The sequence below is a fragment of the Grampus griseus genome, assembly GCF_964374135.1.
Source record: "Grampus griseus genome assembly, chromosome: Y".
Lineage (NCBI taxonomy): Eukaryota > Metazoa > Chordata > Mammalia > Artiodactyla > Delphinidae > Grampus > Grampus griseus.
Window position 1 is genome coordinate 4,582,603 of NC_139016.1, and position 14,007 is coordinate 4,596,609.

A 14,007-nucleotide genomic window follows, 5' to 3' on the forward strand; every position below is an offset into this window, starting at 1 on the left:
GTACGCAAAGACAGCAATGGTTCACCTAAAATATGTAAATGCCTACTATATATAAAATAGATAACCAACAAGGACCTACTGTACAGCACAGGGAACTCTACTCAGTAATCTGTAATGACCTATAATGGAAAAGAATCTGAAAAGGAATATATATATATATATAATCAAAACACTTTGCTGTACATCTGAAACCAATGCAACATTGTAAATCAACTACATTTCAATAAAAATTTTTTTAAATATGTAAATGCCACTTTACCATGTGAGCACTGTTTGGGTTAAGAGAAAAGAAAGTCAATCATGTATGTTTTGCATTTATGTTTTACATTTGTTAGACGATAATTTTTTTTTAAAAAAAGGTAAAATCATACTCCCATACAAATAAAACATGAACAAGTAAGTGTCAAAACTTTTATTCAATTAAACACACTGGTGAGGGAACAGTAAGATGTTACAACTGATTCCAAGGAGAATTCAAAGAACAGGCACGTATACAACACTCAAGAATGTTGAAATGAATTTGCTGAAATGATGTAAAATTGGTCAACAGCCAGAGACAACCATGCACAGATAATCATTCCCCCTGACAATCACATACACCACTATCACCTTTCTAAGACTCACAGAATTGAAAATTAGCTCAAGGACAATCAGTAACAGAGACCAGGGCGGGACAGAGGTGGGGTGTCCACCAGTGGAAACACCCTGTGATTGTACTGTTCCCATTTTCAATGCCTCTCACTATATTCCCATCACAAAAGGCTGAGTAAATCTACTAAAAGCAGTTAATCACCAAAGTGTAATGTCCAATAAATTGTTCCAAAAATGGGCTACGGCTCTCGGTGGTAGCAAGGATGCACTCTGAAATCCAATTCTATCTGCATCAAAGAATGTATTAAAAAAATAAATGTTCTTAAAGGAAATGATTTCTCTGAGGCAGAAAACATTCTGAAACGTGGATATGCACCTCGATATAAGATGTAGGCTACCATTATATTCACACTGAAAGGAAACAACGGAAGATACGGTTCACAGTCAGTCTCTCAGTAGAGGTCCACAGAGATTTAAGGGCACATAAGGAATGTCAACATTTGCTGATAAAGAGAATGATTTATGAAAACCTCATCCTTCATGCGGATTTCCCACTCAGATTACAAACCAAACAGAATTACCATTACCACCTCACTTTTATTAGTTGCTAGCGCATGTTAAGATGAAACACTGAGGAGACTGACACAGTACACAATGTATATAACTAAAATAAATATGTACATACACATATATACATAAAAGCATATACATATATGTATATATATTTTACATTTTCCAGCCAGGGTTGAGAACAACGAAGAAGAAAAAGAAATGAACCCAAATTATTCAAATACTAAACATGACTATTCAAGCGACAATTTCCATCTGTGTTCTGGGCTGTCTCTCTTTTGCTTTCTGTCTGTCACGTTACAGTTCATTGACCCTTTAGAGAGTGTGGGCCAGACCCTCGTGGGATGAGAAGGCTTCACAGGCTGAAGGACTGTTTACGTGGAGGTCTGGGAGCTGGGCTTTCCTCTGCCCTTCTCCTGGGCAGCGTGGGCCACACGTGTGGGCGCAGGAGCCTCTCACTCATAGGGCGGCAGACCGAACAGCTCGGGCTGGAAGTCCTGCAGGGAATCCAGCACGAGGGTGGCCTTTGTGGTCAGGTCTCGGTTTAAGTTTCCGTCGGGAACCATGACCACCTGCATCCCAGCTGCGAGGGCGGCCTCCACCCCATTGGGAGCATCTTCAAAGACCAGGCACTGTGGGGTGAGGAAGAAAGAGAGGGTTGAGACGGCCTTCTCTGTAACCACACGTCTAGACTGGGCTTTCATTGCCCGCACCACCGTCAGCTGAGTCAGCTCGGTGTTCTGCGTGACACAGAAACGGAGTGGAGGCTGTCCGGTTTATGGTTTGTGGGGAGAAGAGGGCGCTGGCCCTTCTGCAGCCCGAGTGCGTCCCACCACGTCACTTTACAGGGAAGAGGTCCATCTTGGCCCCAAAGTGCTACCGAAATGTGGCACAGCTGAGTGGAAAGACTGGATTCTCGGTTTACAAATTTATTTTAATTGAATCATAAGAATCTGTTCAATTGATAATTGACCATGCTGAGCATGAGAGGAAGTTGTGAAAAGTAAGAAAAAATATGCTTTTTAGGTGTAAAGTGACTTCAGAGCTGGCAATGTTTCAAGTACTGCAGTTTGGAAATTAAACCGTTAGGATGTTTTAGTGAAAAACTCAGCCCCTGGGGGTACCCGTCACGCACCAAAAATCTCCCGAACACAAAGACTGAGTACCAGGTGCAGTACCTGTTTCAGCTTATTCAGACACCACCACTAAACGGGAGTGTCTGTGCCCCCGTTCGCATCAGGAAGCTCCTCAACGTGCCATCCTGTGACCATCGCTACTGCGAGTTTCACGTCAGGACTCGCTCCAAATGCGAGGCAGAAGTCTACCCAGCGGTGAACGGGTGTGTCACCTTTTTATCACCTTCCCTCCGAGGAGAGCACCCACTGAGAAAGTTTCCCTTGGCTCCTGGAATCCCACACTGAATGTGAAAGCAGCTTTAGTCTTTTCCATTAAGATTCTGTAGGGGTCGGACATGTATAAAGAGGGCTGCTCCCAGCACCTCTGAGATGCTCTCCTGTGCCCCTTCTTCTCCACAAGTGCCCGAGGACGCCCGGGGGTGGCCCAGGTTGGACCTGACAGTCTCCCCCTCACATCCTCCCAACCCCCGGCCCCCCTGCCACTGATCACAACGACTGCCCCCAACCCTACTTCATAGGTCGCTGCGGTCCCAGCCGCATGTGCTGGTGACCTGGAAACGGCTCCTGGGCACCAGCTGCCAGGTGCAGCCTGACACTAGAAGGTCTGCATCCTCTGATGTCTTTAAGTCAGTGGAAAACGCACAACACACACAAACACATACACATGCTCTCACACTCTTACTGCTGGTCTGCTCTGGAACAGGTTCACTGACTTCTTTTCTTTCCCTCCCTCCTTCCCTTTCTCCTGGAGGCTGAGCCGTTTATGAGCTGACTCCCCCCAGGGCCGAGGTGAGGACCGAGCGAATTACTACTCGTCACGACAACAAGCCAGCACTAGGCACCTCAGAGAGCGGGCTGATGCCCGCGACACAGCGCTGAACTGGACGGTCCTGGGCACACGGAACACCCAGTCCCACTGCCTTCCTGTCAGGCTTCCTGTGGCCCCCTGTCTTGTTTCAAGCTCTCTGCCTCTACCGAGAGAAGACGGTTTCCCTCTCAGGGGGGAATGACTCTGCTTAGGCCGCCGAGGTGCCGTTTCTTAGTTATCTCATTCAGAGAGTCCCTGCTGGTGACGTTTCCGTCCCTGACTTTTTAAAGTTATGACCTGACCATATTCTAAACGTCCCTGTTGTTTTACCTGGGACCATGGACAAGCACTTAAATGTCACCTGCTGACATGTTGTTCTTTGAATACGTGAGATTTTTAGGCTTTGTGCAGGCCGCCTGTGAGCTTTCAGCGGGGCGGAGGAAGAGATTTTGTTGATTCCTTGGCGTAACGGTGCTTGGCTCCAGTCGTGAAAACAGCTTTTTGTATTTGTGGGAGGCTCCTTCCAAGGAGCATGTGGGCAGGTGTGAGGAAAAGGTGGTGGCTCAGAAACCGTGGCACTGAGCAGAACAGGGGCCCAAGACACCTGTCCTCATCTGAGAACAGTGGTCAGCCCATTCACACCTGACAGCTCACCCGCATGCCCTTTAAGCTCCAGGAAATACAGATGAATGTCCACATGCTCTGTCCACATGCCGTTTAAGCTCCAGGAAATAAAAGGAGGAATGGTGGCATGATCGGGAAAAGCTCCGTAAGTACTTACGGCTAATACAGGCGGCGTAACTGACATACCCTGTTTCTGAAGGTTTCACTCTCTCTGCAGGCGCGCACCGTTTATTGGTTTCTGTTTCCAATTTATCCTTTGTCCCCACCTAATTCTGGAATGAATCACCCCAACGCAGCACGGAGATGTGAAACGCGATGTTTAGGACGCATGCGGCAGAGTGAAGGGTGGCAGGCATCAGGGAGGCCAGCCTGAAGGACGACAGGGAGGAGGGATGTGTGAGGCTTGTGCAGCAGGAGGGCCGTTGGAAGTGTGTCCAGGCAGATAAGTAAGGCTGGGCGCTCGAAAGGACTCAGGGCAAAGCCCGGCAGACAGGACGGGGAGTTTGCACACAGCCTCTTGATGCCGACTGTTCTGAAAGGTCAAAAGCGATTGTAGTCTGTGTTGTAAATACGGTCGGAAGAATAGCAGAAACCCTGATTGTATACATTGTGTCAGGAGCTCCTAAAGTTCCTCTCCTTTGCCTCCTCTCCTGCGGCCAACAAACGCCTTCCACGAGCGCCAGCTGGACCCTTCCCGTGGGTCAATAAGAATCCGAGAAGTGCGGAGAAGTTAAAAGAGAAGTTGACGTTTTTAAAAGCAGACTGTAATAGGGAAGAACAAATACGACTCCATATTGGATCTGCTTCTTTAACTTTAGCCTTTGTACGCTATTGCTTTAGCTTCCAGTTAAGAATGTTGCCTGTAGCCTGAAATACACAGGAGAGCCCATTCTCAAGGCTCTGACCTTTAAAGGTGTAACATCTTCCCATTCAGGTAGAGATAAAAAGTTGCAGAACAAAGAATACCATTTGTCTTATTGGAGGTTTACATGAACACCGCGACGGGACCTATGTGGACAGTTGCAAGAACAAAGGATTCTGGCACCAAGAAGTTTGCAGCGACTATCCACGCTGCTGCTTCAACTTGCCTCTCAAAATGCTTTGCTGAAACCCTTGGGGGAGTCTGGAGTTTGGGGGGCATGAGCCACCGTCTGCTTGCCAGGCACTGCGGTAAACCTTTCTCTGCTCCAGACTCCAGAGTCTGAGTGCTGTTTGGCCTCAGTGTGCGTCATCGGGCGCACACGCCTGCGTTCGGTATCGGAATCGGCCAGTGCATTGGAGGGTGTATGATACAGGAAACTGGACCCCTCGGTCCCTCTGCCCCGGCCCTGCCCTCCTCACACAAGCTGAACAGAGCAGCCAAATGCAGGGCAGGAACCACACACACGACGCGGATCCTGCGGAGGACAGCACCAGCGATGGGTCCAGGTGGCCGACCCCAGCCCTGGCAGCACACGGACAGCACCGGGAATCGTAGGGCTTCCCCTCCTTCTTACAAGGAGCAGAAATACAAAGCAGAACAACTAGATTTTGGAGCACCTGTGAAAATGCCTCAAAAGGTTTTTATGTGCTCCTTATGCTGTGCCCTGATTCCTAAGACCTAAAGGTCTTCTAAGGACCACTCGTAGGGAAAGTTACCCAGAGCCTAGAATCGTGGACACTGTATGAACAGTCATCGCACGGCTTGTCTCTCTACTGAAACCAAAGAATAAACCTTTGAAAGTTACCTGGCAAGACTATGCCTGTTCATAACAGGACTTAACAGTCATAAAACCACTGAATCATAAAACCACTGAAAGACATAAGCTAAAGCAATACAGCTCACACCTTACACAAACAAAAAGGAGGAAGTATGTTTTCCCGGCAAGTACCAAAATATGTCCGGGCAGTTTCTAAGGGCCACATGTGGCTAACAGACGCTGGCCTTTGTCTCTCTTCTTCCTTTTCAACACTTCATTGTTCCCTCAGTCACCAGACCAGCCCTTCCCACCCAGAACTGACTGGTTGCACCTAACCTTAACTCGCTCACACCTACTTGTCAAGTGTGACTGGAGATGTGTACTTTGGTGTCTGCCGAAGAAATGTCCCTGTAAGAAAGGCTCTGCAGGGGCTGCAGCAGGTGCAGAGGCCAGGGGAGTAGAACGCCCGCCCTCCCTCGCCCACCTGCACATGCACCTCGGCCCTCGGCCCAAGATTCTGTGGACGGGTGTGGATGCAATCGTTTCACCAGTGCAGTGAGTTTTGGAGCACAGCACACATAGCAGGTACCCCAGGACACACTTCCAGTACTTCAAGGAAGCTGCCGGTCAGGAGTACTCTTCTCACAGCTTGTGCTTGGCTGTAAGCAGGCAGGGCTGCGGGGAAGGCACCCTCTCATGGTGCCAGGCCGGGAGTGGGTACATGAAGACCGCCTGCTGAATTCGCGGAGGTGGCGGAAGTGCCCTGGTCGGGACTCAATGCGACACAGGGGCCGCAGAGTGTCACCCTCGAGGGCAGCGGCCAGCCCAGCCCTCTCCTGTCACTGTCATGGCTGAGGGATCTGAGCCCGGGAAGCTCAGAGGTGAGCTGAAGGTCACACCAGCAGGCAGGTGACAGAATTTGGGAACTGTGCCCGGGTCTCCAGAATCCAATGTTCTTTTTCACTTTACCAGGCTGAAAGCTAAAATATATCTGAATTCCATCTCCAGGAGAGCAGATGAGCTTAATTAAACTGTAGCTTGAGGGGTTTAATTTAGAAAGAATGACATTTCCAACCACCAGGTAGGTGAAGGGAAGTATTTCAGGGGCTTATAGCTCACGGAGGTGCCGAACCCACTTCTCTGAAGGTGCTCAGACTCAGGAGCGCCCTGTAAGGCGGCCCACGTCCGCGACCGTCGCCCACGCTGCTCGTCTGAACCACGGGCTGGGGCGGGGTAGCTAGGAGGTACTTTCAACAGGAGCATCAGGAACTAAGATGGCTCATGTGGTAACTATGGAATTGCACAGAACTGAACCTTTGTCTGACGGTGGCGGAGAGAACGCAGGGAGGTGGATGGGATTAGGGAGATCCTTCAAAGGCAAGAGGGAGTTTGATGGACAATGCCGTGGACGTTGACGCAAAGGAGAGTCCGACCTTTCTGATGCGGAGGGCACTGGGACTGCCATTTTGGTGGAGGGAAAGAGAGTTTGCTTTGTGACAGCCTGGGTTTGAGTCCACTGTGGGAGGGTGTGGCAGAGAGATGAGGAGCCTGCCTATGTCGTGGGTGAGCGGAGTGGGGCTGGGTGTGAGAGGAGGGGGGCTGGGTGTGAGCAGAGGGGGGCTGGGTGTGAGAGGAGGGGGATGGGGTGTGAGAGGAGGGGGGCTGAGTGTGAGCAGAGGGGGGCTGGGTGGGAGCGCACGGGGGGGCTGGGTGTGGAGTTGCAACCAGGAGGAGGGAAAAGGGGAGACAAGGAGGGGCCCGAGACAGCCTCGCATTTCTCTGAGATGAGCAGACGGCCCAGGAGGGATGGAGCTTCAGCGACAGTGGGGGGCAGAAGGGGAACCAGGTGAGGCAGCAGTGGGGCCAGGTGAGCTGCAGCCCCAGAAGCAATGTTAGACCCGTCTGCTAGGTGTGTCATCAGATGGCCTGGGGCCCCCTCCCCTTACTTCCAAGGGATGGTTTATACACTGGGTTCCCACACGTTCGGAGTTATGGCCCTCACCGTGCTTTTCCTCATCAGCTCAGGCCAACAGGGACTCATCTTCAATCCCATGCACCTATTCCCTTCAGGTCCAGACCCACCTGAGATGACACTTGATAACTAATTTTACATTTCAAACAAGTACAAGTGTACATTTTAAGTGGTACACTTTTCTGGAACTAGTGAACTTGTTCCATGTGATTACATCGTCTCTAGGGAAGGAAGCTTTTCCTTTTGCTCAGTAACACACAAACTTTGACATGAAGTCACTCTGAAGCCTCTCAGGGCCTGGCATTACGTGTATGCAAATTTAAGTACCCCTAAAGCAGCATCCGTGATTTTTCGTTATATATAAAGCCATGGATAATCCAAATCTAAGCACTAAAACAGTTTTCAACTAAACCACTACTTTTAAGTTGAAACTTCCATTATATCACTTCTGGCAGTAGATTTGATTCTATACATTAATTTTATAGTATCAAGTTCAATTTTCACACTATGAGGCATGAAAACTTTGAGGAGGTCTTAAAGTTTTTTGATTAACTTTTTATTAACAGTGCTCATATCTAAGGTTTAAGTTTTACTGGTCTCCTTGTTCTTTGTCAGTGAATTACCCATAAACAAGTACCACAGTATTGTGATAGCAAATATGTATACACTTCATTACATGTTTACTTAAGTACTGTTGTAAAAATGACTGAAGTTTGCATGTGTTTTGCTGTTAATTACTACTTTTGTTCATATTCTTCATCTTTTTATCTATCCATCCATCCACCCATCCACCCATTCATCCATCTATCCACCATCCATCCATCCATCCACCCACCATCCATCCATCCAAGCATCCACCCATCCATCCATCCCTATCTACCTACCTACCTACACACCCACCCACTCATCCACCTATCTATAGGTAAAGCAGATTTGAACTGTGCTGTGGTCTTCTACGTAAGTGTCTGATGCTGAGGTCAGTATCCCCTGCACACTGCAGAGCTGCTGTCTTACTGAATTAATTTTAGTCTGAAAATAAAAGAATAAAGCCAGTACTGAGATAAACATATGCATAAAAAAATCCTCTAGAGTTACAGGCTAGATACACGAATGAATCACACCACTAAATGGATTCCTTTTCCTTTTGAGGAAAGCCTTTGAAAAATGTAGTATTTAACAACTTGGCGGGCATGGGCGGGAAGCTTCCTAAGGAATTCTCTGTCATTTTATTCATGAAAGCTACATCGTGAGGCCCTCTCATTGCCCATCTTAAAGTATGTGCGTGTAAATTAAGTGCTGAGCAAAGGACTTCAAGTAGCTCAAAAACCTTTTTCTCATTTTCTCGTTTAATAATACAGATTCTGTGTTCACCACTTTGTCAGGAACCACTGAAAAGCCCAGCAATGCTCTCAAAGGCTCTGCATATTTTAAAGATTCATAAAACAAGTGTTATTTGTTTCTAAATGGTCATCAGAATACTTTCTTTCATCTTCCTACCTCTTCTACATATTCAAGTAAATGGGCAAAATCAGTGTTTTCCTCGGCCTTCTGCACGATACTCGTGAAACACAGGTTTGACTCAAGGTCCCTATTAGTTTCACGTGTTGAGAGCTAAACTATGACACCAGCCTTGAAGATTATCCCCCTGCATGGCTACCATGTCGAAATACATACTACGGGCCGAATTGTTTTCCACAAGATTCAAACGTTAAACCCTAACACCCAAGGTATTTGGATACAGGGTCCCTAGAATGGTTTTCAGCTGAAATGAGTCCCAAGGGCGCCCTCATCAGAGAGGGTTAGGGTCCTTCCAAGAGGAAGGGGAAGCTGCTCTGTCTGGCCCTCCCCTTGCGCTCACCTGAGGCAGAACCTGCCAGAACCCTCCTGTTGGACGTCTGGTCCCCAGAACCGCGAGGATACGCGTGCTGCTGTTTCAACCCCCCAGCCTGTGATAGTGCGCTCTGGCCGCCCAAGCACACTACTACAATACGTCTAACAGAGAGCTGTGTGTAATCTCCAGGTAGCACTCTATCGGAGGAAGAACCACTCGGAGGTTTCTTAGATCACAACTGCTTGCAGTTTGGGGAAAGGAAATAAATGTTTCCTGGATGACCTAATTCCACAAATGCCTAGAAGAGCAGAAGCACAGCATGTTTTGTCTGCCTTTGGGCATAGCTACTGAAGAGGCTTAAGCCATAAACAGAATTATCACAGGACAGAGGGCGCCTTTGAAGACCTGCCTAAGTGATTTTTCCACTCCGCCTGCAAACGTCGTGTACAGGAGGGGCTGACAGTTACTTTGGGAAGCGATACACACGCAGGGAAAGCCTATGTAATTACTGGACCTGGAGGGGGTTAAACTCTTCGTTCCCAAGCGAGGGGACGGACAGGCCGCTGTTCTGGGAGTTGACATGTCACTGCTGCCGATGCAGGAGGCCTCTCTTCAGTCCTCTGCATGCGAACAGCTGTTACTTATGGCCCAGCCACCTGTTTACAGGTGATGACAGGCCTATGAAGGCAAGGCCCTCCAGGATTTACTCTCTGGTACTTACTCTCTTTACTCGCCTGAATCCTGAGAACCCACTGAGTGCCCACCAACCAGATGAAAGCTTTCTTTTACACACAACCGTAGCTAATTCAGCACTTCTGGAAGTGAAGATGTGCTTAATTCCAGGGGAGGCTTCTGATCTTTTTCTTCATCTCTCAGTAGTTGTATTAATGTTCATTTCTAAACATCCATCGACAGAGGAATGCATAAAAAAGATGTGGTACATATATACGATGAATATTACTTGGCCATAAAAAAGAACGAAATTGGGTCATTTGCAGAGTTGTGGATGGACCTAGAGACTGTCATACAGAGTGAAGTAAGGCAGAAAGAGAAAAACAAATATCGTATATTAATGCATATATATGGAATCTGGAAAAATGGTACAGATGATCTTACTTGCAAAGCAGAAATAGAGACACAGACTGCAGGGAACAAATGTATTGGATACCAAGGGGGAGAGGGGTGGGGAGGAATTGGGAGATTGGGATTGACATATACACACCACTGATACTATGCATAAAATAGACAACTAATGAGAACCTACTGTAGAGCACAGGGAACTCTACTCAGTGCTCTGTGGTGACCTAAATGGGAAGGACATCCCAAAAAGAGGGGATATACGTATACGTATAGCTGAGTCACTTTGCCGTACAGCAGAAACCAACACAACATTGTAAAGCAACTACACTGCAATGAAAATAAAATAAATAAAATAAAGATAAACTGTCTACTAGGACGTCATTAGGTACGAGGTTTCCAGAATGTTCTTTGATGCAGCAGTCCAGAGAGATCTACTGCAAAAAGGAGATTCTTCACGTTGAATGAGGGACTGGAGATTCGTGACATACAAAAATCAGCATAAAAAAAGTTTCCGGAAGGACTGCCCTGGATAAACCCATTGTTTCAAGTTTGATGGAGAAGTTTTGCAAATGTGGAAATGTTTTCAGAGAAAACCAATGAACGTCCCCCATAATTAATGCTCTGAGGAATACATCTGGGAAAAGCTTCAAGAAGATACACCTGACCATGGCAAACTTCACATTAGTGCAAATAAAGTCCTTGGCCTTTTTTCTTGGAATGGTCTGAATCCTCCCTGTACATAATAACTTTAACTTAAAACGCTTATAATGAATAAAATCAGATGATGCAAATGCTCACTTTAAACGTCAACCAGCTCTGGCACTTGGGTTACGCTTTTATTTCACTAGGAACGGAAGTGCGTGAAGACATAAGGAGCTCTGGGCAAAGGGTGCGCAAGAGGTCGCCTGGTCAGGTCACCCCGGAGGGGCAGGGGACACTGTGGAGACGCATAAGGTCCCTGAAGGTGGGCGCAGAGCAGTCAGGAAGGCATCCTGGGTCCACGTGGGCCAAGAAACGTTCTCAAGAAGTATAAACAGCAAGCCCTGAGTTTGCAAGTCTCTTCTTGGGGTTTGCCAATGCGGGGGTGGGGCATCTACCAGCCAAGGGTCCAAGCTGACCCGAGCCCTCTGCATCGTGTGGATCCCTGTGTGGCCACAGACCACACCCTGGTTTTCTGCTTCTTGGACACTGGCCAGTGGACACTCAGCACGGTGGGGTGAGAGCCACAAAAACTACCCAGAACCGGGGCGCTCTGTGGTCCTCCAGGGACCCCAACACGTGCCCCAGGGACCATGTGCCGCAGGGGCTTTTAGCTGCTGGTAAAAGAAACAGCGCAAGTACTATTTACCTTCAAAACAGACTATAGCAACAACAGCAGTGTTTGCAGGCAGAACAGTCAAGTAAAGGACCAATAAATATAGCATTGTATTAGCTTTCTTCCTCTACCTTGAGAATATATTAGTGGGGTGAGAATGTTTCATATCCCATGCATTTACCTTCTTATAGACTTCAATCATTTCAGCCTCTGACTCAATTTTAGTGTCTAATAGAACAGGGGCAGTGAAGAGCTCCGACTCACAGGCACTGATACGTCATCCCAACTGGGTGAGTCCTGGTCCAGCCTGGAGCCAGGCCTGCCTGCGAGTGTGGCCGCCAGCCTCCTGGTGACCAAGAGCACCTCAGGACCTGCAGACAGGGGGCAGTGGGTCAGCAGCCAGGTGCTGTGCGGAGACTCTGGAAGAATCAGGAATGTGAACCCCTACGGAATATGATGTAGAAGCAGCAAAGAACAACGTAGAGGGAGAAAGTCAGCAGCAGAGGGCCTGGGAGAAGCTTTATTCCTGCAGCAAATGTCATTTCTAACATTTCTAATATTCTTATCTCCGTCCTATAAGTGGGAAAACTGGAAATGAGAGTAGGCACTGCGGTGGGCAGACTGGTCCCCAAAGATGCCCACCCCTGAAGCCCCAGAACCTATGAATGGGGTCCCTTACACGGTAAAGGGGACTTTGCAGAAGGGCTTCAGGCTATGGAGCTGGAGACAGGGAGGGTGTCCTGGCCGAAAGGTTGGGGGCTCCTCTAGCCAGGTGTGCCCCTAAAAGCGGAGCGCCTTCTCTGGCTGGAGGGGGAGAGATGCTGCAGAAGGAGTGATGTCAAGCATGAGCAGAGTCGGATGCACCAGTGCTGGCTCTGTGATGTAAGACCCACTGTCAGGACCAGAGCGAGACCTCGAGGGGTTGAGGGAGGAGCCCAGGACACCCAGCTAGGAGACGGGGACTCCAGTCCTACCTATAAGGAGCTGGGTTCCACCAGCCACCTGATAAGCCTGGGCATGGTCCTTCCCTAGCGCCTCCTGGGAGGAGCCCAGCCAGCCAACATCTTGGTTTCACGCCTGTGAGACTTGGAGCGGAGGACCCAGCTATGCCAGGCCCGGAATTCCAACCTATGGAACAGTGACATAAAAATCTGCGTTGTTCTAAGTCCCCAAGCTTGTGGTCATTTGTTAGGGCAGAGGTGGAAAGGAACATGGGCAACTGGTCCAATGTTAAGCACCAAAATTCACATTTAAAATTCACAAAATTCACCTGGCTAACTGTGGAGAAAATAATACAGTATACAACCAGCACACCCTCTGATTGTGCTAAGAGGCCTTCAGCTAATAAAACAAACCATGCTCTAATTTGCTGATGGTCCACAGAAAGGACCCTGGCAAGAAACTCCCAACCCAGTGGCCAGTCTTCTTTACTTGTGCAGAATTCACATCCCAGTTCCTTCTGCATTCACCTGGGGACCGATGCTGCTGTGTTTTAGAAAACAGGGAGGGATTCCATCTTCATCCAGTTTACGCCCAAGACTCTTAGAATTAGGAAAGCTTTGAGACCCCCAGCATCCCTCAAAGAGATTTGGATCCTCTTGCCAGCATTTAGGACAAGCTGTTGCCAAGTCTGGACTTAAACAAGGGGGAACCAGTCATCCCCACTGGCCTGGGATTAGGTGGGTCCCTGGAACACAGAGATTCAGAGCTAGCACTGCACAGGATCTGGCCGATGGCGAGGACTCAGTCACCCTAGTTTAAACAAACAAAGTTCCGGGGATGTAGCCACTGGGGACGCCCTCTAAAAAAAGATCACCCTTGAATCTGTCAGATGCCGTCCATGGAAATTACTGGGGACTATTAACTCAGTATTTGTTTAAGCTAGCATACGAGTAATCCAGTGTTTCTGAGGTATCTTGTTCATTGTCGCTGCCTAAGAAGCCTTTGCAGACAGACTTTTTTTACCCCAATACAGCAACCCCCCTTCCCCGCTGATGACAGGCTAGTAACACAGAAGGGGAAGCTACGACAGAGCCCTGGGGTCACCAGCGAGGGAGGAAGCGGCCGGGCAAAGGGGCGCTGTCAGGAGCCAGGCAGAGCGACACAGAATCAGAGCTAACGACACGAGCACACACGCGGTTTACAGCTTTACAAAGGCAAAGCTGGGAACGCAGGAAGACGTTCTTCTTAGCCCTGGCAGTTGAGTCACTGCTCCCCGACCCTAGCAGAACTCTGTGTGTCTATGAAGGTTACCTGTGGGCACGACTATTTAATTTTTCACAAATCCAAGATACAACTCATCCTTCTCAGTGTCTGGAGCCCTGTCAAATTTTCATTCTGTGATGGTGGCTTAAAATAGATGGGTTATATGTACATGCTGTTACGAGGGCCTAATGAGAAC

General features: G+C 48.4%; 1 protein-coding gene across 1 annotated transcript in view; it reads right to left on the reverse strand.

Moving 5' to 3' along the window:
• Positions 1-403: 403 nt before the first annotated feature.
• The window catches only part of LOC309817729 (pseudouridine-5'-phosphatase-like), a 71,125-nt gene continuing 57,521 nt past the window's right edge, over positions 404-14,007 (reverse strand). The window contains exon 4 of the mRNA XM_082647000.1: positions 404-1,793. Within this exon, the coding sequence (XP_082503126.1) occupies positions 1,617-1,793 (177 nt within the window). The 3' untranslated portion in view covers positions 404-1,616. The remainder of the gene's footprint in view (positions 1,794-14,007) is intronic.